We start from the raw sequence: 25,846 nt of genomic DNA, 5'->3' as shown, positions 1-25,846 counted from the left end.
ATAGTAGTTATATTCTTGTACATAGGGGCAGTATTATAGTAGTTATATTCCTGTACATAGGGGCAGTATTATAGTAGTTATATTCTTGTACATAGGGGCAGTATTATAGTAGTTATATTCCTGTACATAGGGGCAGTATTATAGCAGTTATATTCTTGTACATAAGGGCAGTATTACAGTAGTTATATACTTGTACATAGGGGCAGTATTATAGTAGTTATATTCTTGCACATAGGGGCAGTATTATAGTAGTTATATTCTTGTATATAGGGGCAGTATTATAGTAGTTATATTCTTGTACATAGGACAGTATTATAGTAGTTATATTCTTGTACATAGGGGCAGTATTATAGTAGTCATATTCTTGTACATAGGAGCATTATTATAGTAGTTATATTCTCGTACATAGGGGCAGTATTATAGTAGTTATATTCTTGTACATAAGGAGCAGTATTATAGAAGTTATATTCTTTTACAAAGGAGCAGTATTATAGATGTTATATTCTTGTACATAGGGGCAGTATTATAGTAGTTATATTCTTGTATATAGGGGCAGTATTATAGTAGTTATATTCTTGTACATAGGGGCAGTATTATAGTAGTTATATTCTTGTACATATGGGCAGTATTATAGTAGTTATATTCTTGTACATAGGGGCAGTATTATAGTAGTTATATTCTTGTACATAGGGGCAGTATTATAGTAGTCATATTCTTGTACCTAGGAGCATTATTATAGTAGTTATATTCTCGTACATAAGGGCAGTATTATAGTAGTTATATTCTTGTACATAAGGAGCAGTATTATAGAAGTTATATTCTTTTACATAGGAGCAGTATTATAGATGTTATATTCTTGTACATAGGGGCAGTATTATAGTAGTTATATTCTTGTATATAGGGGCAGTATTATAGTAGTTATATTCTTGTACATAGGGGCAGTATTATAGTAGTTATATTCTTGTACATAGGAGCAGTATTATAGTAGTTATATTCTTGTACATAGGGGCAGTATTATAGTAGTTATATTCTTGTACATAAGGAGCAGTATTATAGAAGTTATATTCTTGTACATAGGGGCAGTATTATAGTAGTAATATTCTTGTATATAGGGGCAGTATTATAGTAGTTATATTCTTGTATATAGTGGCAGCATTATAGAAGTTGTATTCTTTATTCTTGTACATAGGAGCAGTATTATAGTAGTTATATTCTTGTTCATGGAAGACAGTATTCTTGTAGTTATATTCTTGTACATAGGAGCAGTATTTTAGTAGTTATATTCTTTATTCTTGTGCATAGGAGCAGTATTATAGTAGTTATATTCTTGTACATAGAAGCAGTATTATAGTAGTTATCTACTTGTACATAGGGGCAGTATTATAGTAGTTATATTCTTGTACATAGGAGCAGTATTACAGTAGTTATATTCTTGTATATAGGACCAGTATTACAGTGGTTATATTCCTGTACATAGGGACAGTATTATAGTAGTTATATTCTCGTACATTGGGGCAGTATTATAGTAGTTTTATTCTTGTACATAGGAGCTGTATTATAGTAGTTGTATTCTTGTACGTAGGAGAAGTATTATAGTAGTTATATTCTCGTACATAGGAGCAGTATTATAGTAGTTATATTCTTGTACATAGGAGCAGTATTATAGTAGTTATATTCTTGTACATAGGGGCAATACTGTAGTAGTTATATTCTTGTACATAGGGGCAGTATTACAGTAGTTATATTCTTGTATATAGGACCAGTATTACAGTAGTTATATTCTTGTACATAGGAGCAGTATTATAGTAGTTATATTCTTGTACATAGGAGCAGTATTATAGTAGTTATATTTTTGTACATAGGGAGCAGTATTATAGTAGTTATATTCTTGTACATAGGAGCAGTATTATAGTAGTTATATTCTTGTACATAGGAGCAGTATTATAGTAGTTATATTTTTGTACATAGGGAGCAGTATTATAGTAGTTATATTCTTGTACATAGGAGCAGTATTATAGTAGTTATATTCTTCTACATAGGTACAGTATTATAGTAGTTATATACTATATGTCTTTGAAAAGAACCTTAAATGTATAATGCATCTTTGTGTGTCAGGTATAACACGGAGGTCAGGCAGATCTGTCATCATAAGAAGTTACCTCATCATATCGTTAACCTTTCTGTGCTGGTTATACATCATTTACCTGGACCCTGAGTAGCAGTAAAGGAACAATAGTACAATTGTTACTTAATTAGTAGCTAAGTAGCAAGTCAAGCAGCCAAGCCATGAATGGGGGCTTCACAATAAGGTCCTTTAATATGGATGCTTCTGATATATTATTAAGAGCATATTGACCTTTAGTTAGTCGGTGAAAGGATTGCTTTATGAATCTTGAACGGACTTAAAAGAGTTGATCACATGGGTCTGAAACACATCAAATTTGATATAAGTCACTACATTCGTTGCTTTTAAAAGACATTTGCCCTCTACCTTAAGACTCTCGCGTAATATTCAGAAGGTAAGATTTATAACATTTATTCATTTATATAAATTTTGCTGAGAATTTTGTGCCCAAAATTCTATCTGCAGGCCTAGAAAAGCCAACAGATTAAATATTGTAGAGTATGTCTTATTTTTTTGTAATTTTACTAATTTTTGTTTGTGCCTAAATGGCATATTCCCTCTCTTTTACAACTTGCTCACTGTATTTTTATGGTCTGCAAATATTTTTTTTTTTACACGTATATGTTTGGATACATGAATATTTAAAACGTAACGTTTTTTAGACATTAAACAGAGCTGATTTATTTCATTTAACATTTTTTATAGATTTTGGGGATTTTTAAAAATAAGAAGAATATATTTTTTAAACTCTGTTTCAGTACAACATTGACTGCATTTTTTAAAATAATTTATATATTTCCCTCAAAAATAAAAAAAAGTTAAATATACAGCATATTAGACTAAGTCTATCACCAAACTCTTAAATGAAAGATAACCTAATTTGATGGTTAATGATGATACAATTACAAATCAAGTGAAATGTGGTAGGAAAATGAGAGCAAACTTTACATTTCTAACATTTGCTATTTAATTTTGCCCCCTCAATTTTTAGTAATACTTTATTTAATACATAATTCTGCATTCTTTTTTATACTAGAACCTCCATCTATTATATATTATATTTTTGCAAATGAAAAAAATATTAAACATAAACTTTTTATAATTCAAAATTATCAAGAGAATTTAATATAGTTAGTGTATATATATATATATATATATATATATATATATATATATATATATATATATATTGTCAAGAAAATTTAATAGTTATATATATACATATATATTAAATAATTAGTATATATATATATATATATATATATATATATATATATATATATATATATATATAATGTATATATATGTGATAATAATTGTTTCTTAAATTCTCTTCACAAATTTTAAATTAAAAAAGTTTATATTTAACCTTTTTATAATTTCCAAAAATATAATATATCATAGATGGAGGTTTAAGTAAAGTAAAGCAAAATGCATAATTATGTACAGTATTTAAAATATCAAGAATTATATATACTATATACCATATATATATATTCCTACATAATGTTGAAATAAACATAGAATGTATCTTTTTCCATATCCACTGTCTAAATGACACACTATAATGTTTTGTTTGTCAGGCAGAATTGTACAATGGTTATTATACATCTGATGAGTTTGTTGATGATTGTACTGATTGGTAAGTTCCAATTTTTCTTTTTGTATTATTTTATGGAAAAAATTAGATTTAAATCTTTTTTTAATGTAATATGTTTTTAGTGATGATAAACTTTAATACACATTTTTTACATACATTTTCAGAATCTATATAATTCCATGATTGTTTTGTCAATTCACAATTGAAATACATAAATACCAAGATTTTAACAATTTTAAATTGTTGTTTTTTTATATATATATATTTTTTTCTGTGTGTTAATAATACACAACAAGCTAATCTAAGAGTTGGGATTAGTGGACACCGGGATGCAGAGAGGGTTCTGTAGATCTTTGCTACCTTTGTCCTGTATTTCATTCCACCTGTCTTGGACCGCGCTGACTGACTGATACTAATGAAAAGAGTCCATTGTTTTCTGTAGAATGTAGAATCCGAGAAGACTTGTGATATAAATTGTATCTAGACTGTGGCTGCCTTGTGGACATGTACACTACTACATTTCTTTAGCTATCTGTATCCTTACAAAGGGTCTTGCCATGAGATCAGTTTCTAATAGTCTGAGTTGACATTTTGTAGAAAAACCCAAATTTTGACCGCCCTAACCTAATAGATTACTCCAGACATGATGATCAGTGTCAGATTAGGGTTCTGTTGGACCAACAAAAGAGGCGATGGGCTACCAATCATCTGCACAGAACCCTGTAATGTTTGATGTTCTCATCATACACACACACGACATAAAAAATGTAATAGTTTTTTTGTGAATAGACCAAAGTAGAAAGTTGGACTAAGTTCAGAGAGTTTTTGAGGATTTTTTTTTTAGCAGATACGCTTCATAGTCCTCCTCAAAAAATGCTTAGAAAACTCTATCTGTCATTTCGATGGGAAATCCAACTACAATTTTTGAGCCTGATTTTATTTTTCTCTCAAGGGGTTTTGAAAAATGCCCTGTATGGGGAAAAAGTGCAAGTACTGTAATTTCTTCTCAGTGGATCCTGATGGAATCTGCTCCAAAGTAAGCAAAAATCAGAAAACTACAAAAAATGGGTCAGGACAAAAAAACTCTTACAAAACCTTACAAAAGTCAAACAGGGAAAGAAAACCTCCTTCCAAAACTCTAAAAAAAATAATGAGCTTTCATGTAGCAGTTTCAGCTTGATAAACTTTATTTGTCTAAGAACTCTGTATGAACTTAGCCTTATTGTTCCAAAGTCACCTCCAAAGAGGGTTGTCTTCTACTAGACCTTGTGGACCTTGTCATTGTGGGGCTTTTTATGGTGTCAGAACTTGGACCTATTACTTGATGTTCTGGTGCTCTTATCGGCCAGTTTCAAGAGCATATGGCACTGTGGCACTGATTCAGAAAAAAGCAATTTTGTCAGAGTTGAAAAAAAAGTTTTCGCGCAATTTCTCCCAACTTCACCAAAATAGGTGAAACTGGGACAGAATGGTGGTGTGACTTCATATCTGGTCTAATTCATGGCAAGCTGTGGTGTTCTCTTTGCCAAAAATCCAACTCCACTTAGAGAGTGGCATAAGATTTCTGGCGCTGCACATTGAGGAGCATGCCAAAGCCTGTTTTCACCTTCTGATCCAGGCAAACATTTTTTAATTCTGACTAGTATCACAATATCAGGTAATAAATCTGGATCGCTTCAATATATCCAAGTGATCCTAAGATTGTTTTTTTCATGACACATTGTACTTCATGTGGTAAATTTAAGTCAATATGACTTGCGCTTATTTATGAAAATATTTAATACCAGCTTAAGATCCCGGCATTGCCCTGGCATAGTAACTGTGATTAGTTATAGCACCTCACTTCTGTCATTTTCCCATCATGCCTCTCATTTTCCCCCTCACTCCTCTCATTTTCCCATCATGCCTCTCATTTTCCCCCCTAGCACCTGTCATTTTGACCTCACACCTGTCATTTTCCCCTCAGTATATACCTGCATGTCATCTCCTCCTGTATATAGCATATACCTGTATGTCATCCTCCCTGCATACAGTATATACCTGTATGTCATCTCCTCCAGTATATAGTATATAGCTATGTGTCATCTCCTCCTGTATATAGTATATACCTGTATGTCATCTTCCCTGTATACAGTACATACCTGTATGCCATCTCCTCCTGTATATAGTATATACCTGTATGTCATCTCCTCCTGTATATAATATATACCTGTATGTCATCTCCTCCTGTATATAGTATAAACCTGTATGTCATCTCCCCTGTATATAGCATATACCTGTGTGTCATCTCCCCTGTATACAGTATATACCTGTGTGTCACCTCCTGTATATAGTATATACCTGTGTGTCATCTCCCCTGAATATAGTATATACCTGTATGTGATTAGTTATAGCACCTCACTTCTCTCATTTTCCCATCACGCCTCTCATTTTCCCTCATTAGTATATACCGGTGTGTCATCTCCTCCTCTATTAGACCTCGTCCACATGTTATTTGGTCAGTATTTTTACCTCAGTATTTGTAAGCTAAAACTTGCAGCAAAACAATCAGAGGAAAGTTTATTAGAAACACGTCACCACTTCTGTATTTTTCTCCCACTCGTGGTTTTGGCTTATAAATACTGAGGTAAAATACTGACCAAATACTGAACGTGTGACTGTGGCTTTATACACAGCCTCCACCTGCAGCGCCTCACTCTTCTCTATATACAGCCTCATACTGCAGCAGCACCTCACTCCTCTCAGTTTCCTCCTGACATCTCTCATTTTCCCCCTCACATCTCTATCCATGAGGGTCCTCCCTTTCCATTGACGTCATGCCTCACAGGAGCAGCTCCATTCTAGACACCACGGAGCTAGATGTGGCCTGTGCCTGCTATGCGGAGTGGGCGTGGCTAAGGAAAACTGTTGCTCATAGCAACCAATCACAGCTCAGCTTCTTATAAACAGCTCTGGTGAAATGAAAGATGCTTAGTGATTGGTTGCCGATACATGCACACACACACATACACTCATTTTTATATACATAGATTTGACAAAAAAATGCAAAAATTTAGCAATTTTCAAACTTTACATTTTTCTGTCCTTAAGTCAGATAGTTATACCACTCAAAATAGTTAATAAAGAACATTTATCCCAAGTCTACTTTACATCATCTTCATTTTTGAAACACATTTTTTTCTTAGAAAGTTAGAAGGTGTAAAAGTTTGCCAACAGTTCTTCATTTTTCCAAGAAAACTTACAAAACCTATTTTTCTTAGGAACCACATCACATTTGAAATGACTTTGAGGGGCCTATGTGACATATGATACTAAAAAGTGACACCATTTTAAAAACTCCGCCTCTCAAAGTGCTTAAAATGTCATTGAAGAAGTTTATTAACACTTTAGGTGCTTTACAGGAATTAAACCAAAGTGGTTGGAAAAAAAATGAAAATTTAGGCCCAAATTTTTAATTCTCACAAGGTGAACAGGAGAAAATTGACCCCAAAATGTGTTGTGCAATTTCTTTTGAGTGTGTCAATAGCCCGTAAAAGTAGGGTTTGGGCGCACAGCAGGGCTCAGAAGAGAAGGAGCATCATTTGACTTTTGGAGAGGAAAATTTGCAGGAATAGATAGTGGATGCCTATGTTTGCAGAGCCCCTGTTGTGCCTAAACAGTGGAAATCTTCTACAAGTAACCCCATTATGGAAACTGGTGAGCACCTTGAACCCACAGGTGTTTCACAGAAATTTATAGCGTTGAGCTTTGAAAATGAAAAATTAGATTCTTCCGACAAACATGTTGCTTTAATCCCAAATTTTTCATTTTCACAAAGGTAACAGGAAAAGATGGACCCTATAATTTATTGTGCAATTTCTACTGAGAATGACAATAACCAATATGGGGTGGAAAACTACAGTTTGGGCACACAGCAGGGCTCAGAAGTGAAGGCGCACCATTTGACTTTTGGAGCACAAAATTGGCAGGAATAGTCAGTGGACAACATGTCACGTTTGCAGAGCCCCTAATGTGACTAAACAGTGGAGCCCTCCAACAAATAATCCCATTTTGGAAACAACACCCCTCAAAAAATGTATCTGGTGTAGCGAGCATTTTGAGCCCCCAGGTACTACACAGAATTTTTGTAACGCCGAGCCGTGAAAATTAAAAATGTAAATTTTCCCACAAAAATGCTTGCTTTAGCACCAAATTTTTCAATTTCACAAGGGTAGTAGGAGAAAATGAACCCCATGCCAAATATGTGAATTACTTGTGTTTTTACAGAAAACAACATTTTTATTTGCAAAACATTTTCCCATTTTTTTCATACTTTCACTTTCATTTTTTCACATTTTTAGAAACTTTATTTACATTTTTTTTTACTAACAAGGGACATCAACTTTCCCTTGTATGATTGCTGATCTAATGCGCTTACATTGCAAGGTATTAGGTCTGTAAATTATGCACAGGCAGGAGGCATGTCAGATCCTGCTCAAGGCGGGACCTTAAAATCCATTGTACCTGGGTGATCCTGGGGCCATTTTTCAGCCTGGGGTCACCATGGAGACCAATGGCATAATACGATTATAATCGCGTTGGGGTGATTGGAGCAGAGAGGGAGCTCTGTCTTTCTATAAGCAGATTTATGCCACTGTCGCTATTGACAATGGCATTAGAAGAGTTGCACTCCTGTGATCGATGCTAACACCGATTGTAGGTGTTACTGCAGGGTGTCAGCTATGATTTTTGGCTGACACCCTCTGCTGATTTACTAGCTCTGCTTGTGAGCCGGTGCAATCGTAGCACCGTACATGTAGGGGCAGTTATGGGAACGCACTTCCTGCTGCGCCATACATGTATGGCGGATGGCGGTAAGGGGTTAAATGGAATATTCCAGTGGTATAAACCCTACTAAGCCATCTGTATGAACATCTAGGTCATAGAAAGCTGAATAAAATGTACTTTGATATCTCGATCCAATGTCTTATTCGGGAGAAATCCATGTTTTTCTTAATATGTAAATGAGCTGCTAAGATCTATGGGCCAGACATAGATCTCACTGAGAATCTGTCCCCAGAGCTTACTTGATATGAAAGGTTAGCCATGTTTGTTGTATATTTTAAAATATCATTCTAATTTCATCAGATAAAAGCAATTGATTGATTGATTAGGGAAAAGTTAAAAAAAAAAAAAAAAAAAATTAGTGGGAATTAATTGTCCCCTGTACACCAGAAAGCTGGCCTAAAAAACAGTTGTAAAAATATTTCACTTTCTCAAAACAGTGGGTGAGGCTTCGAAAAAGAGACATGGTGCAGATACGGTTTCTGAACAATCGGACTGCCCAAAAATGTGGCAAATGAAGGAGTGTTCCGAGTTTTTTCTTTGCTTTAAAGAGGTTCTGAAAAATATCCCGTGGAAAAAATATAAGTGGGGCTTAGAATAAATGGTGTGGTGTAGACACTGTTCTCTGCCAGCTAAAAGTTGTGCCAAATTAATTGAGAGGCATGTGGCTCTTGATAAATTTGGCACATCATACTCCCGTGGGCTACGAGTTCAAGACTGGCCCAAGTCCCAAGGGGTAAAAATACTTAGCGGTGATGCAAAGGACACACAGGTGGATGGCTCGTTACGGGACACGGCTCTGATAACTGCGCTATGACTGTGCCGAGCTGTTCATCTATGTGATCATGCGTGAACATGACCAGGGCAGACTTTCATGGACAGAAAGTAACCAATGAGTGTTCGTATTGAATGACGGCAGGCAGAGATCTTGAAAATCAGAAGGAATTGATGCAGAAATTATCCGGAAAAAGAAATTGCACAACTTATTGTAATGTGCACAACACCATGCATTGGCTGAACATGAACTCCCGCCATAATCCACTTAAAGTAAATACTGAAGTTTCCAATTCTATAACTACAAACCGAGATCTCGAGAGCTGAGATGAAGTGATGCAAAAAGTACATGAATAAGAAGTAAAGAACAATTAATGTTCTTTTACAATTTTTTAGAATTGTTCGTTACCTATTGTTAGCTTGTTCTTATTGGTTTGGAACAAAAACATAGAGCAGTTATTATAGAGGTTGCTGAAACTCATTATAAGAAAAGTATGGGGTCTTACTATCCTTTCTATCGGGTGGTCTAACAACCGTAAATGCCAAGATGTATAAGTCTAATATAGGTTGACAAGGAATAAGTTTTCCTAAGTATCTTCGCCCTTCCGGTTTGTTACTCTTAGCAGGGTGTCCCATAATTAATACTTATCATTCATCCTCAGGAAAAGTGATAATTTGGTGATTGATGGGAATCTCACCATTGTGACCCCTACCGATCCCAAGATTAAAGTCCAAAGCCCCTCATGGTTGAGTATACCCACTACCACCTAATTTATAGTCTAAGGGGCTGAGACAGCCGAGCTCTACATTGGCCAATTACTGGCATAGGATGTACCAGTAAGTCCTATGCCAGGTGCAGGGGTTTGGAGGGCTCAGTAACAGAGTTCATGCCATACATTTTGGTTGCCAGCTGTATTATACAGGCTGCACCTGTCTATAACTGGAGCGACCAGAACCAGCTCCAATCGCTGCGACTTATCCATTTAGCTGCCGCTGTCAATCACTGATAGGAGCATTTAAATGTTTACAAAAAGTGTGGCACCAATGAGTTACCAAGGGCTTACTGAAGCCTCGTGTGCTGCCATATTTGTACTCCCATGAATCCCGGCCTTACATTTTTACTTTATACCAAGATGTTAGAGTATTGCAGCATACTGTATAAGGGTGCTTTTACATTGTGTTCAGCCATGCGTTCATTGGCCCCGTTCTTGCTTATGCCTGAACCCCCACAAAACGGGATTTGGACATATGCGGCGGCGGGGCCATAGAGTATAATGATGTCGGCAGAGCGAATATACACTCTGCCGTGCAGCTTTTTGAGCGTATGCCTCTACTGGAGGTGGACACTCAGAAAAAGTCTACTATGACTGATAGTCCGCCTCCAGTAGGCGTACACTCTCAAAAATGTTGCATGACAGAGCGCATGTTTGCTCTGCTGGCACCATCATAGTCTATGACCCCATCGGTGCATACGTCCAAATCTCATTTTGCGGGGGGATTCAGACCTAAGCCCCTACGGGCCACTGAACTGAACGGGTGCATGAATGCAATGTGAAAGAACCCTAGGCGATCAAATAATTGTAGGATCAAGTCTCTTAGAAAGAAAAATAAATAAGTTGATAAAAAAGTTTTCAAAAATCTTAAAAAATTTAAAATTTTATTATCTTAATAAAAAAATAAGATATATTTTTTCTTTAAAAAAAATAAATGTAGTATCACGCAACCATAAAATTCTGATCTATGAAATTATAAAGTACAACTCACTATGAGAGAAACAAGTCCTAACAATGGACTATCAACAGAAAAAAATGACATATCTTTGGTTCTTATTAACCCATAATTATTTAAAGAAATAAATAAATAACCATACAAAGTTGGCATTGCCAAAATTGTACTGACCTAAAGAATTATTTTGCCAACATTGACAAAAACAATTACACTTTTTTTCACCATTTCACGGACCTTTATTTTGTTTTTATTTCCGTTATTCAATACCTTATATGATCAAATGAATGGCAACATTAAAAACTATAACTCACCTTGGCAAAAAAACAAGTTCTCATATGGCGATGTTGATAGAAAAATAAAAAGTTGTTGTTAAAAGCAGAGGAGAAAAAAAATGAAAGCACGAAAGCAAAAATTTGCCTGGTCATGAAGAGTTCTTTCATTCACTAATAATTACTACATCCCTTAATATCTTTTTGGTTGTGATTGATGATTTTTTTCCAAAAACAGGAGAAAGCACAGGAGAGAAATCCCGGCTAGGATGACATCTTGAGTACATTTGTTTCATCTCATTGTTAGATATAATAGAGCAAAATAGGTCATAATATTTTGGACATGGAGTGTTACAGATTTTGGTGTTGACCAGGAATCGGGGGAATTGTTTTCTGCTATGATGATGTCGAAACCAGGAGTTGCACCTCAGTTCTGGAGTCTAGAGGAGACGGTCTTCTATGGGAAGACCAAATACTATCAAAGATCTGTGACATGTAGTTAGGGGCCCGGTTGGGGATTTTTCATGGGTCCCTACAAGCTTCTACTTACGCAATTCATATTATAGCACAACATTTTTGAGTAGACCAACATTTGCCAATTTGGATAGTTTATGATGAAACTAAAATCTTGTACAAGTAAAGGGGTCATCTTTTACAGGGGATGTCTCATTTGGAGGAACATTATAAATGTATATATTTCCCATAGAGTATGTAGCACCAACATGGTCCTTGTCCACAACGGAGATCACAAACTTAGTCAGACACACAAACTTAAGTCAGTTCGACTCTGAGTATAGTTTCAAGATGAAGAAGAAAACAAAAGAACCTGGAAGAAATTCCATTCAGATGTCATTTTTGATTGGGTTTGAACTTATGATCCCACTGATACAAAGCAAAAGTTCTAACCACTGAGCAGCCACGTAAGATCTAAGAATAACGTACCATGTAAAATACACAATATGGAGGTAACTTGTGGACTACGTGCACTTATAGGGAATGGTGAGGTACTCTTCTACAATTTCTTGATGGATCAGTTTAGAATGCTATTATGAGGTCACCTTGCCTTTTAAGATGGAAAATCGGTGATAGGATGGTGATCTAGATATAACAGGAGGCAGGTACTCATCAAAGTTATGGGTTAGGTGACATTGAATGCCGCCTACCAACCATTTGTGCGTTGACCAACTTTTTGGTTTTCTGTCAAACTTCATTCTTGGGTGTTTTATAAGATAAAACATTACTGCTTATCCAGTCCTGTAGCCTGAACCCTGGTAGAAGCAAAACCTACAAATTACTATACGGCTACTTTCCCACAATGAGCTTTTGGTGACTTTTTTACGCTGTGGATTTAAAAAAAAAAAATTAAAAAGTAACCTATTTTACTTCATGGGTGCAAAAATGGTGCAGAAAATCTGCAACATCAAAAACTCAGCAAACGTTCATTGTGGATGTGGAAATGTAGCCTAAAACACCAGCGAACCCACCTGGACTGTAGATCGGCATCATGTTCTTGATCATTGCTCCTTGTTTTTCAGAGACTACATATTCTCAAGAATCTGGAGCATCTCCTATGTTATCAGAGCTTTCCGACCTACCAATAAGAAACATAAGTAAGTAAGCTCGAGATGATGATCACTACTATTGATATAAATTTGGGAGACGTGTATCATTCCATTTTCACCAGTTTTCTGGCGTCAAAAAGCAGGAAAATTTGGCAAAAAGTGCACAGTACAGTGCAAAAGTGTAAGGCAGGTGTGGAAAAAATGCTGCAATAATACTTTAAAAAATAGAAGTGTTAATAGTTTATATTTATTAATTGATAAAATGCAAAGTGAATAAAGAAAAGAGAAATATAAATCCCACCAATATTTGGTGTTCGCTATTTTCCTTCAAAACAGCAACAATTCTTTTAGCTACACTTGTACCCAGTCTGGGATTTTGCAGGATTATAATCTGGTGTATTAGTAACCAATTATTCCAGACAAGTGATAATGACGATTATTTTCATAATTAGGTTGAAACACAGTCATTAGATAAAACAAAAACTGCAGAGTAGGAGGCTTAAAACTGGGTGAGGAACAGCCAAACTCTGTTACAAAGGAGAGGTTGTGGAAGATAGATTCATGTCACAGGCCATATGCAAATTGCCTCTTCAAAATGAAACAGGACTTGAACTCTGTAGCTCCACCTGTTGGATGGAAGTCATACACCATGCCAAGACTGAGCACAGCAATAAGACTCAAGGTTGTTATACTGCATTAGAAAGGTCTACCCCAGGCAAGATTCTAAAACAGACTGGGGTTTTCAGATGTGTTGTTCAAGCTGTTTTGAAGAAGCACCAAAAAATAGGCAAAGTTGAGGACTGTAGATGCAATGGTAGGCCAAGGAAACTTAGTGCAGCAGATGAAAGATACATCCTAATTACTTCCCTTCAATATCAGAAGATGTTCAGCAGTGCCATCAACTCAAAACTGGCAACAACCAGTGGGACCCAGCTAGCTCCATATACTGTTCAGAGAAGTCTGGCCAGAAGTGGTCTTCATTGAAGAATTTCGGTTAAAGATCCATACCATCAACATGGAAACAAAGCCAAGTAACTTAACTATGTGCAAAAAACATAGGAATTGGGGTGCAGAAAAATGCCAGCAGGTGCTCTGGACTGATGAGCAAAAAATGTGAAATATCTGGCTATAACAGAAGGTACTGTATTTCGTTCACAGAAGAGGAGCAAAATAATGAGGGTCTGCAGGAACAGTGAAGCTCAGAAGAGGGTTCTGCAACTTTGGTGCTGCATTTCAACAACTGGAGTTAGTGATTAAGTCAGGATTAATGGTGTCCTCAATACTGAGAAATACAGGTAGATACTTATCCATCATGTAATACTATCAGTTAAACCATTGTAACTAGTGATGAGCGAATATACTCGTTATTCGAGATTTCTCGAGCACGCTCGGGTGTCCTCCGAGTATTTTTTAGTGCTCGGATATTTAGTTTTCATCGCCGCAGCTGAATGATTTACATCTGTTAGCCAGCATAAGTACATGTGGGGGTTGCCTGGATGCTAGGGAATCCCCACATGTACTTACGCTGGCTAACAGATGTAAATCACTCAGCTGCGGTGATGAAAACTAAATCTCCGAGCACTAAAAAATAATCGGAGGACACCTGAGCGTGCTCGAGAAATCTCGAGTAACGAGTATATTCGCTCATCATTAATTGTAACCAAAGTGCTTGTGCATAGCTACATGACACATTTAGATATTGCACCCTTACTCATAGTAGTAAGAAGAGAGCCACCATGGAGAAGGAAGGAACCTCAACGCGCGTTTCGCATACACAGTGTATTGCTTCCTCGGGGGGATTACAATGGTTTAACAATTGGGTGATCATGGTAATTTATATTGTCGGATAGCCTTCTAGACACCCCAGACTAGTGTTACCATATGCCTGCCCAGCATCCCTGCCTATTAGGGTAGAATATAGTATTCATATTGCACTATAGTAGATTATTGATTAAATGTCACCAGGGTACATAGTATATAATTACTGTCATTCTTGTTAGTGTCTTCTTATTTGTTATTTTACAATACCTTTTTTCAATATAATACAATTATTGACGTTTTTGTCATAAAGCTCCTGGTTTCTGAGTGCGCTATACATGCAGGAAACGCCTGTATAGCCAATCACTAGTAGAGGTGTGTCATTGCTGTAGCAGCCGATTGGCTGAGCAGGCATTTCCTGTCATTTCGAGATGGGACCAGAAAGTAGAGAATAGCGATAAATTAAAGATGTAGGTACTGGAGCTGCCAAGGGATGTAGTTAGGTGAGTATTGTTTTTTTTATATTAATACCAGTCTGAGCCTTTTTACGAATTTATCCCTTTTGCAGTATCCGTAATCAGTTCTCTAAATTACAAATATTAAAAAGCACACTGGGGAAAACTAATGTAGTCACTCACCTTTACCAAGGTTGTTGCATTCATTTTATGGTGTACTTTGCACTAAAATTCTGGCCAAAAGTTGCGTGGTGGGGTACACACAGACTTTTTTTTTTTTTACATTTTCCAACATAACATAATGACTCTCCACACTCAACATTTTTTTGTCTCAAAAGTGAGCAAGGCTTAGTGGAAGTGTAATTTGCACTAAACTGATTTATTAGTGTGCATCAATATTTTGGTGCAGGCTAATGGTCTAAAGTAAACTAAGAGTTGTCATCAAGAATAGAGTTCGTTATCACTTCCCACCTAAACCACCCCCCACAAATATATATCAATATCAACCACTTTGTACCACCATATGCCGAATGTTGCCACCATATTAATAAGTCCCCTATACATAAATAATGCCTCATTGTTCCTCCATCCCCTTTATGTTCTTAACCAATAGTACTTTCATACCCTCTTTGTACCTTTACAAAAATGCAATGAAACTCACCTGACCCCTCTCCTACGTTGAGGGACACACATCTGGTCCATCTCTCTGCAGTCAGCCAGGCACAGGTGGCACGATGAAGTGATGTCTTCTTGTTACCTCACATGCTCCTTGCACTTTAGACTTCAGGCAGGTCACAGACCTAAAGCGGCAGAAAAAGCAGACGAGCAGATTTGGCTCCCTGCTCGGTCATATTTTTTAACTCTATTCATGTCATGAAGACACTGAAAATGTTTAAAACAGTACCTGACTGGGATTCCGATTGGGCTCCACCGCAATCCTCCCCTCAATGCCAGATTTTGGTCATGACCTCAGCTCCATCATGGTATTCCCCATGCTTTATATAAATATTAATAATGAAAAATAAAAAAATTTCTACCCCAAAAATGTACATCCTAAAAATCAAAGCTTTTTTTTTTTTTTTTTTAAAGTTAATTCTCTTGGATTGCAGTGAAGCAAAAATGGAAAAATTCTCCTAAAGACGACAAATATCCATGTCCTTAAGAGGTTCAGGTTACTCCTGGTGACCACCACATGTCCTGTATTCTGTCTAGATAGTATTTATTATTTTTGGCATTGTCTCCATTATTCATGTTGCCGGCCTTTGGAGTAAGATGAGTGGAAGGTTCAACTTGACTTGGCCAAGGGTCTATTTATTTTTTATTGCTGTCATTTATGCTCTTCTACAAAGACTTTGAGATGTGAAATCTTCAGCCTGACGGATTGATTTTACCTTCTCTAATGTAAATTATCATAACATTTTGACATAAGGTGCTATGTAAAGCATAGCATCGTCCTCACATTTTTTTTGGCTTCTTTCAGACAACTTCACGTTCGATGGGGTCTTTAAAAACATAGAAAGTGTCACATCATTTCTTGGTAAGCTCAGGCACAAACTGGACAAAAATGTTGTAATTGTTGTTCATTTCCTTGTGATTTAGGACTATTGAAGCATCCATCAAAGTAATTACATTTATGGTGACAAAAAAAGGGCTGTGAATCTGCTGTTAGAAAAAGAACAGTAGCAAACACGTCTTAGGCTGCTTTTACACTTGCTGTTGTTTTGCTGCCCGTTTTTGCGGCCTCAATAGATTTCTATGGGGCCACAAAAATGGGCCCCAAGAATTGCACAGCACACCGTGCGCTGTATGGCCGTGAGGGCCGTATTTATGGCCGTGAAAAAATATCGAGCCTGCACGATATTCTTCATGGCTTACGGACTCAGCCCCCATTGTAAATCAATAGGTCCCAAAAACACGGAAGGTTGTTTTTGCGGTGCGCTGTCACTTCCGGTTATGCGGAACACCATTTTTTTCCCCAATACGTTTGCTATAGTATTGGGAAACTGGAAAACGGCGATCCGCAAGTTTTTTGCAGTCCGATATTGCGACAGACCTTGAAAATTGTGGTGATACGGCCCGCAATAATGGGCTGCAAAAACCCGGTAAGTGTAAAAGAAGCCTTACAGGTCTTGTGCGGTTTTGAAGCCCAGTGCCATTTCATAGGAGATTACTACTTGTAGTTGCAATCAAAATGTTTCAACCCCCATAAGTTAATTAGCAAAATTTACTACTACAGTGTAACTATTATTCTACCCTTCATGATAAGCATCTTTAGTACTTAGCAGAACCCCTCTGGCTGTTATGACCTGCTGTAAATGCAATATCCAGACACCAGCTTTTGAAAGCATTCCTCATTGGTAATGGCCTCCAGGTCAGTAATATCCTTGGTTTTGCAACTGCCTTCTTCACATGCCACTTAACATTTTCTATGGGGTTCATGTCAAACGACTGTAACTGCCGCTCCAGAATCTTCCATGACTTCTTCTGAGATCAAGCCTTGGTGTACTTTGAGGTACGCTTAGGATTATTGTACTGTTGGAAGGTCGGCCAAGTTTCAGCTTTTCCACAGAATCTATGATGTTTTCTCCTAGGATTTCCTGACACTTCATTGGATCTAACTTGCTCTCCACATGCTGCAGGTTTACAGTGATAGAGGAAGCAAATAGCATCACCGAGACACCACCATGCTTTACTGTAGTCATCACTGAGCCACCACCACCTTTCACTGTAGGCATCACAGAGCCATCATCATGTTTGTGAATTAATTTTGCTAATAAACCCAATACAATGCAGGGGTGGAGTAATGTCGATTGCAGTTGTACAGGTGGCATTAGAGATAGTCTTCGCTCTTCCGGAGGAGCACTATTGTGCCTATGAGTCGCTCCCATCCATATCCTGGGTTCCCTCTCTGTGTGACCCCATAATGTGATTGAACATGACGCTGCTCCTCATTATGCGTAACGCTGTGTTTTTTCTTCTGCAGATTGTCTGGGCTCCCATTTTACATGGTTACAAGTCATATTTACCAATTTCCCAGCTTTACTTAATTTTGTGAGTAAATTAAAATGTGTAACCGGACTTTGTCCCAGAGACCTCGAAGACTACGGCTGTGCCTGTAGATATGAGCTGGAAGGGTTACCCATCGATGCAGCTGACAGGTGAGAACATAGGGGACAGACCTGTTCGGTCACCCACTTAGACATTTTGAGAATTAACCCCTTTCTGACATCTCTTTTTTCATCTATCGGGCATGTTTATCCGGTGCTTGGAGCTGAGCCGATGCTGAGCCCGCACAGTCAGCACCTGCCTGTAACAGCAGCGATCAGAGTTTAGCTGCAATCGCTGCTGTTAACCTCTTAAATGCCACTGTCAATCTCAGATAGCTGAACTTAAAGGGACTCTATCAGCACAGAATAACTGTTCAAACCAAGTCCCATCGCTCAGTGCATCATGGCATGATCAGTCATTTATATACATCTCCCCAATCCCACCTACCTGTTTTGCTTCAATCCCCACCGTCGGCCCCCTTTCCTTTTATTGACAGCTCTGCCTTCATAAAGCCAGGAAAGGGTGGAGATAGATGGAAAGCAAGCAGGTGGGAAGGATGATTTCAATCATTGGCCATGACATAGAGCACCGAGCGCCTGTACTTGGTTGGAACAGTCATCCTGTGCTGACAGAATCCCTTTAAGGCGCTCAGTTGCAGGGTGTCAATGAAATATCAATGCAGCCAGGGGCCTGCTGAACCATGTTGGTACTTCTGGGAAGCCCAGCTTCAGGCCAGGCTTCAAAGGAGACAGTCATTATAACTACAGTATATACTGCAATATCGTTGTACTAAAGTAAATAGAATACACAACCAAACAAGACTTCTAATGATGATGTCAGTGGCTAAAATATAAAAGTTATGGCTCATGGAAGAGGGGGTGAGGAAAAACAATGACGAAAAAACAAAAAGTGGCTGTGGTGGGCAGGGGTTAAAGGATTAGGAATCTATGGATATGTTCTACAAGAAACAGCGTCAAATCTGTCTACAGGCTGGGGCTGGTATTGCAACTCTTCTCTTTTAAGGTGGCATTACAGTTATGCCTGGGGACAGGTATGCCGTCATTTTTGGATGAAAGCAGCCATGTATTTTTGCCACGTTTGACCCATTTAAGATAAGAATGTGATTTGTTTAACCCTTTAACGACCAGAGGTATTTTTACCTTATAATTTTTTATTTTTTGCTCCCCATAACTTTTTTTTATTTTTTGGTCAAAATGGTCATGTGAGGGCTTGTTTTTTGTGGGACAAGTTGTACTTATGAACGACACCATTGGTTGTAACATGTCGTGTACTGGAAAATGGGAAAAAAATTCAAAGTGCGATTAAATTGCAAAAAACAGTCGTTTTTTGTTTTGCTGTTTTTACCATGTTCACTAAATGCTAAAACTGACCTGCCATTTTGATTCTCCAAGTCATTATGAGTTCATAGACACCAAACATGTCTAGGTTCTTTTTTTTATCTAAGTGGTGAAAAAAAAATTCCAAACTTTGTTTAAAAAAAAATGGTGCCACTTTCGGATACCCGTTGCGTCTACATTTTTCTTGATCTGGGCTTATTTTTTGCGTGCCGAGCTGAAGTTTTTAATTATATCATTTTGGTGCAGATATGTTCTTTTGATTGCCTGTTATTGCATTTTAATGCAATGTCGCGGCGACCAAAAAAAGTAATTCTGGTGTTTTCACTTTTTTTCTTGCTACGCCGTTTAGCGATCAGGTTAATCCTTTTTTTATTGATAGATCGGATGATTCTGAAAGTGGCGATACCAAATATCTGCATGTTTGATTTTTTTTTATTGTTTTATTTTGAATGGGGCGAAAGGGGGGTGATTTGAACTTTTATATTTTTTACATTTTTTTAAACATTTTTTTTAATTTTTGCATGCTTCAATAGTTTCCATGAGCGACTAGAAGCTGCACTTGTCCAATCGGCTCTGCTACATACAGGCGATGATCAGATCGCCTGTATGTAGCAGAATCACTCACTTGCTGTGAGTGCCGACCACCGGGCAGAGCTCATAGCGATCCAGCAGTGACAAGCATAGAGGTCTGCAGGAGACCTTTGGTTGTCATGCCAGCCCATCAGTGACCCGCGATCACGTGACGGGGGTCACCGATGGGTGGATTTCTGCCGTGATTGCTGGAAGCCATGTTAAATGCCGCTGTCAGAGTTTGACAGCGGCATTTAATGGGTTAATAGCCACGGGTGGATCCTGATTCCACCTGTGGCTGTTCCGGGCACATGTCAGCTGTTCAAAACAGCTGACATGCTGGGAAAGATGTGGGCTTACTGCCGGAGCGTACATCAAAGGGAGGGGGTCCGACACTGGCGTATTATTATGCCCAATGTCGGAAAGGGGTTAAATAGGTGATGGAAAGATCTGAGGTTGTGGGTTGTAATAATAACCTAGGCAGGTTAACAAGGCAACTATTTTTATTCCTTATGTCCATGATATTCCAGCAACAGCAGGCAGATGGCCACAATGAAATGCCCCCAGTCCAGGATATTCTAACCCAGGGTCGGTAGTTCCAATCAGGTGATACCCACTGTCTCCCAACTTTTTGTTGGCCTACAGCTTTTGCATCTTCCGCCAGTATAGTCTGCAGTCACAGCCCATATTCCTCCATATGACAGATACCAAGACTGTAGCACATATATCCAGCTCCAGCCAGTAACATCATTAGTATGTTCCCAACCAGATTTTCTCCAAACGTCTTTGTGAGTTTAGTTATGGGTGATGGAGCAGATCTGTATTCCATGAGCTGGAGCCATGATCTTTGGGCTGATGCTATAAAGTCTATCTGTAGATAGAGGAAGCCCCGTTTTTATAATTCACAGCTCTAACTCAGGGTTATTCTCCCACATTGTTCAATTAACCTGCATTTTTGTCCTTCAAGTTGTGTATACTAGTAAATCGCAGGATTGTGTTATTGGTATTTTATGCTACGGCCTTGCAATCCGCATTTGGGCTATCAATTAAACTTCCATATCTTTTGAGGGTTCACTTTAATAGGGACCATTTAATTTTCTGTATATTCCTTCAGTTTATGACCCTGCACTGCCATGGGGTAATTTAAGCAGACATATTCTATTATTTTACAGTATAGCATTTTATCGTTTGGTGACAATTTGGATAGTTGCTCCTTTCTAGGGTGATTTAGGGATTGCCAGCGTTGAACCGGGGTGCCATATCGAACTTACGGTCCCAACCTATAACGTAGGGCAAGTGAGGGCGAATATACTTCACCCGCCCCTTTAAATTCTTTCTCAATGCTTTTCTGCTGGGGGGAATGCATACCAGGATAGGAATGAGGGGGCCATGCATACCAGGATAGAGATCAGGAGCCATGTATACCAGGATAGGGATGAGGAGCCATGTATACCAGGATAGGGATGAGGAGCCATACAGACCAGGATAGAGATCAGGAGCCATGCAGACCAGGATAGGGATCAGGAGCCATGTATACCAGGATAGGGATGAGGAGCCATGCAGACCAGGATAGGGATCAGGAGCCATGCAAACCAGGATAGGGATCAGGAGCCATGTATACCAGGATAGGGATCAGGAGCCATGTATACCAGGATAGGGATGAGGAGCCATGCAGACCAGGATAGGGATCAGGAGCCATGCAAACCAGGATAGGGATCAGGAGCCATGTATACCAGGATAGGGATGAGGAGCCATGTATACCAGGATAGGGATGAGGAGCCATGCAGACCAGGATAGGGATCAGGAGCCATGTATACCAGGATAGGGATCAGGAGCCATGCATACCAGGATAGAGATCAGGAGCCATGCAGACCAGGATAGGGATCAGGAGCCATGTATACCAGGATAGGGATCAGGAGCCATGTATACCAGGATAGGGATCAGGAGCCATGCATACCAGGATAGAGATCAGGAGCCATGCAGACCAGGATAGGGATCAGGAGCCATGTATACCAAGACAGGGATCAGGAGCCATGTATACCAAGATAAGGATCAGGAGCCATGTATACCAGGATAGGGATGAGGAGCCATGCAGACCAGGATAGGGATCAGGAGCCATGCAAACCAGGATAGGGATCAGGAGCCATGTATACCAGGATAGGGATCAGGAGCCATGTATACCAGGATAGGGATCAGGAGCCATGCATACCAGGATAGAGATCAGGAGCCATGCAGACCAGGATAGGGATCAGGAGCCATGTATACCAGGATAGGGATCAGGAGCCATGTATACCAGGATAGGGATCAGGAGCCATGCATACCAGGATAGAGATCAGGAGCCATGCAGACCAGGATAGGGATCAGGAGCCATGTATACCAAGACAGGGATCAGGAGCCATGTATACCAAGATAAGGATCAGGAGCCATGTATACCAGGATAGGGATGAGGAGGCCATGCATACAAGGATGGGGATGAGGAGCCATGCACACCAGGATAGGGATGAGGAGCCATACATACAAGAATGAGGATGAGAAGCCATACAGACAAGGATGGGAATAAGGAGCCATGCATACCAGGATAGGGATGAGGAGCCATACATACAAGAATGGGGATGAGGAGCCATGCAGACAAGAATGGGGATGAGGAGCCCATGCATACCAGGATAGGGATGAGGAGCCATACATACAAGAATGAGGATGAGGAGCCATGCAGACAAGGATGGGGATAAGGAGCCATGCATACCAGGATAGGGATGAGGGGGCCATGTATACCAGGATAGGGATGAGGGGGCAAAATTAGGTGCCTCGGCTTATACTCAGGTCGACTTCTACTCGAGTATATATGTTAATTGACTTTACCTCATATGAACAATGGCTCATGTCCAATGACCTACTGAACAATACATCTGGCATAATTAAGAATAAACGCTTTGTCGTCACAGGTAACACCATAAAATCTTTGTTTTTGTTTTTTTTCATTTTAGTTGCTGTTTTCAGCATCGCAAGTGTTATGAAGAAGCTTTGGAGATGGATTGTGTTTGGGACCCTTCTAAAATTAGTGCAGATGTCACGTGTCTCACCAAGAACCTGACATGTGGTAAGATGACATGGGCACCTCAGGGGTGGGCTCTGCCGCAGATAGGGCGGGCAGGGGAATGTGATCAATATAGATTTGTGGATCTGGACCCAAAACGACCATGGACTCGTCAAGTATTATATTCTGCTGCAAGCCTATGTGATGATATGCAACGGTGAGCAGAGAAGTCTGAAGATTCCGGCTCGTTCAGATGTATATTCCATGTCTGTGTGCTGCCCATATGAAAAATAGATAACATACAGACAGCACATGGCCTAGACGGGTCAGTGGAGTGGTTCACACGAACTATGGTCCAAGTATGAAAAAAACTGCAACTTGCACTAGTCTGTTCCGTTTTTCAAGTCAATAGTTGTGCAAAAAATGTGGACGTCATACAGACACCATCTGTTTTTTACAGATCCATTGCAATTGTTAACTTACGAAACTGTTTTGGAATATTATTTTATTTTTAATTGTTGATGAATAAAACGGATGAGAGAAACTGTAATACGGATGTAAAAAAAAAACGGAAATATAGATGTAAAAAACGAATGTAAAACATGGACGGTTCTCATATGGATGCAAGGCCGGGTTTAGATGAGGATGCGCAAAATTGTCCGATTTTCATCTTGAAAAAAAAAAAAAGTTTTTACATTCATATTGCATCGGTATCTCCATTTTTGACTTCCGTGTGTCCATTGTTTATATCTGGAGGAAAAACGCACAATTTGTCATACTCTCCCCTGATCCCGGCCTTAATTGCTATTTGATTTGTTTTGCTTGCTGTGAATACTTGTAACTATGGTCACATGAAATATAAATGCGTATTCCAGTGATTTTACATTAATTTATGGAAGGACAATATATACTGTATTTTTTTCCTATATGGAGACCTCTTTTCCTCCCTTATTTCATTTTGGAATGGGTGAAAATAAGTGTCACAGATGACTAAAGTTTTCATCTATGGCATTAGTTTTTCCATCTGTTTCCTTCTCTTTTGAAATACAATATTACAGTAAATGACAAAAAAAATTTAAATATGATATCAGCTATTTTTTTTCCTATTGTTTCATAGAGAAAATGGATGGGAAAAATAATGTCAATTTTAAAGGACAATCCATGGAGTTATGCACGAGATAAATGCATGGCTGCTATCAGAAATATTTGGGCTTCATATGGGAAAATATCCATCAGAGATCGGCCAAACAGGCTTCCCCATAATGCATTACAGCTATCACATCCCATGGTGCAGCACAACCAATCTGGAAGAATTATCGCAGCCTGTTTAAAAGCCGAGGCAGGGAATGCAGCTGCCATTTTGCAGTGACTTTGGATAGTGAGAGGATGTCACATCTCAGCAAAAGCGATAGGGAGAGAAAGCCATAAAACACTGAATAAACATGACATATAGTGTATTTATAAAGTGAATGATACAGATATAATTGGTGTGGAAAGAAAGATAGGAGCGTCACTATCCTTGCAGCTATGCCCTCAGATTCTGTACCTTTAACAAAATCACATCCAAAATTGGACTTTCTGGGCCTTTCTGGGAGCGGAGCTCATATATATTGGTAAGTACAAGACACCAGTGCAGACATCTACCGGATTCTGTAAGTTGGGCACAGCTTCCTACAAAGAGGGCTTACACCGTGCGCATACGGGCTCTGCTACACCAGTAACTTTCATCAGTTCTTACTGCTCCGCTCCAGGAGCCTTCGACGTCCAATGGTCGCCAGAAAAAGCCGCCTTTACCTCTATTTGTCCTCTTTTACATTTGGGAATAAGCGTAAAAAATGAATAATAAAATGTCACAGATGATCAAAGCTTTCAGTGATGGCATTGTTTTTTTCATCTGCGACTTTTTGCATTTTAGATAAGAAGACTTTTTGTTAATTACTTTTACCGCTAAGGGGTTATTATTTTATTTTTATATTGGTCTTAGAAACCCCTTTTAATTAAGACCTGATAATGACCTGAAATCCAAGTAAACCGTAATTAGAGCGTATTTATGTTTTACTACAATTCCCCTTTAATAAGAGCATGCGAGGGTTACAGTGGAGGTGAATGGCGGTGGTCTGTGTGCATTGTACATGCCATTATAAAGGAGGACAGATGGCGGAAAGCAGATCTATAAATGGGGTCTTGTGTTTGTCTTACCCCCTAGAGTCTGGCAGCGGTTGTGAGAAACTCCTCTGTGACTGCGACAAAGCCGCCATTGAGTGTTTTGTGAACACGCACGTTAACTCTTCGCTGAAAGGAATGGATATCACATTCTGCCCGGCTCCCGTTACAGGTACAAATTACACACTGCTAACCTAGGCGACGCAGGTGGCCATGAATGCTAAACTGGGAATGGAGACCTCTGGCGCCCTCTCATGGAGGGGTTTATTATTGCAAGTTGTTTCCTTAAAAGCGTAACTGTTGTTTTAATTTTATTTCACAAATTAATAGTACATATGAATTTAAGTAACTTACTAATATATTCTAACAGATAAAACTGCTTCTTTCTCCTCCTGGACTGATGTTTTACTCTCAGTTGAGGAGTAAAATATATTTTCAGTGAAGACAGACTTTCCCATTACGGAGCTAGGAGATTACAGTTGGTGCTTATAAGATTCTATGGAGAGGGGAGGAGCTAGAGGAATACAAGGACATTCTATGGAGAGGGGAGAAGCTAGAGGAATACACGGACATTTTAT

The 25,846-nt window shown here is 38.6% G+C and overlaps 1 protein-coding gene and 1 long non-coding RNA gene across 3 annotated transcripts in view; one reads left to right on the top strand and one right to left on the bottom strand.

Annotated features, from left to right (window-relative positions):
* The window catches only part of OC90 (otoconin 90), a 123,265-nt gene that overhangs the window by 52,285 nt on the left and 45,134 nt on the right, over positions 1-25,846 (top strand). The window contains exons 1-7 of one of the 2 annotated variants that reach the window (XM_077271250.1): positions 2,443-2,519; positions 3,709-3,767; positions 12,856-12,930; positions 16,576-16,632; positions 18,079-18,253; positions 23,056-23,168; positions 25,312-25,440. In XM_077271250.1, the coding sequence (XP_077127365.1) occupies positions 3,722-3,767; positions 12,856-12,930; positions 16,576-16,632; positions 18,079-18,253; positions 23,056-23,168; positions 25,312-25,440 (595 nt within the window). In that variant the 5' untranslated portion in view covers positions 2,443-2,519; positions 3,709-3,721. Of the gene's footprint in view, positions 1-2,442; positions 2,520-3,708; positions 3,768-12,855; positions 12,931-16,575; positions 16,633-18,078; positions 18,254-23,055; positions 23,169-25,311; positions 25,441-25,846 lie in introns of those variants that run through there. The other variant, XM_077271249.1, reaches the window with a different exon arrangement.
* On the bottom strand, positions 2,328-25,724 carry LOC143783054 (uncharacterized). Its single transcript, XR_013217089.1, has 3 exons — positions 25,623-25,724; positions 12,805-12,911; positions 2,328-2,425 (listed from the first exon to the last, which is right to left on the bottom strand). It is a non-coding gene; the product is annotated as an uncharacterized LOC143783054 (long non-coding RNA).

Source organism: Ranitomeya variabilis, chromosome 6 (assembly GCF_051348905.1).
Source record: "Ranitomeya variabilis isolate aRanVar5 chromosome 6, aRanVar5.hap1, whole genome shotgun sequence".
Taxonomy (NCBI): domain Eukaryota; kingdom Metazoa; phylum Chordata; class Amphibia; order Anura; family Dendrobatidae; genus Ranitomeya; species Ranitomeya variabilis.
This window is presented reverse-complemented; position numbering and strand designations above follow the sequence as displayed.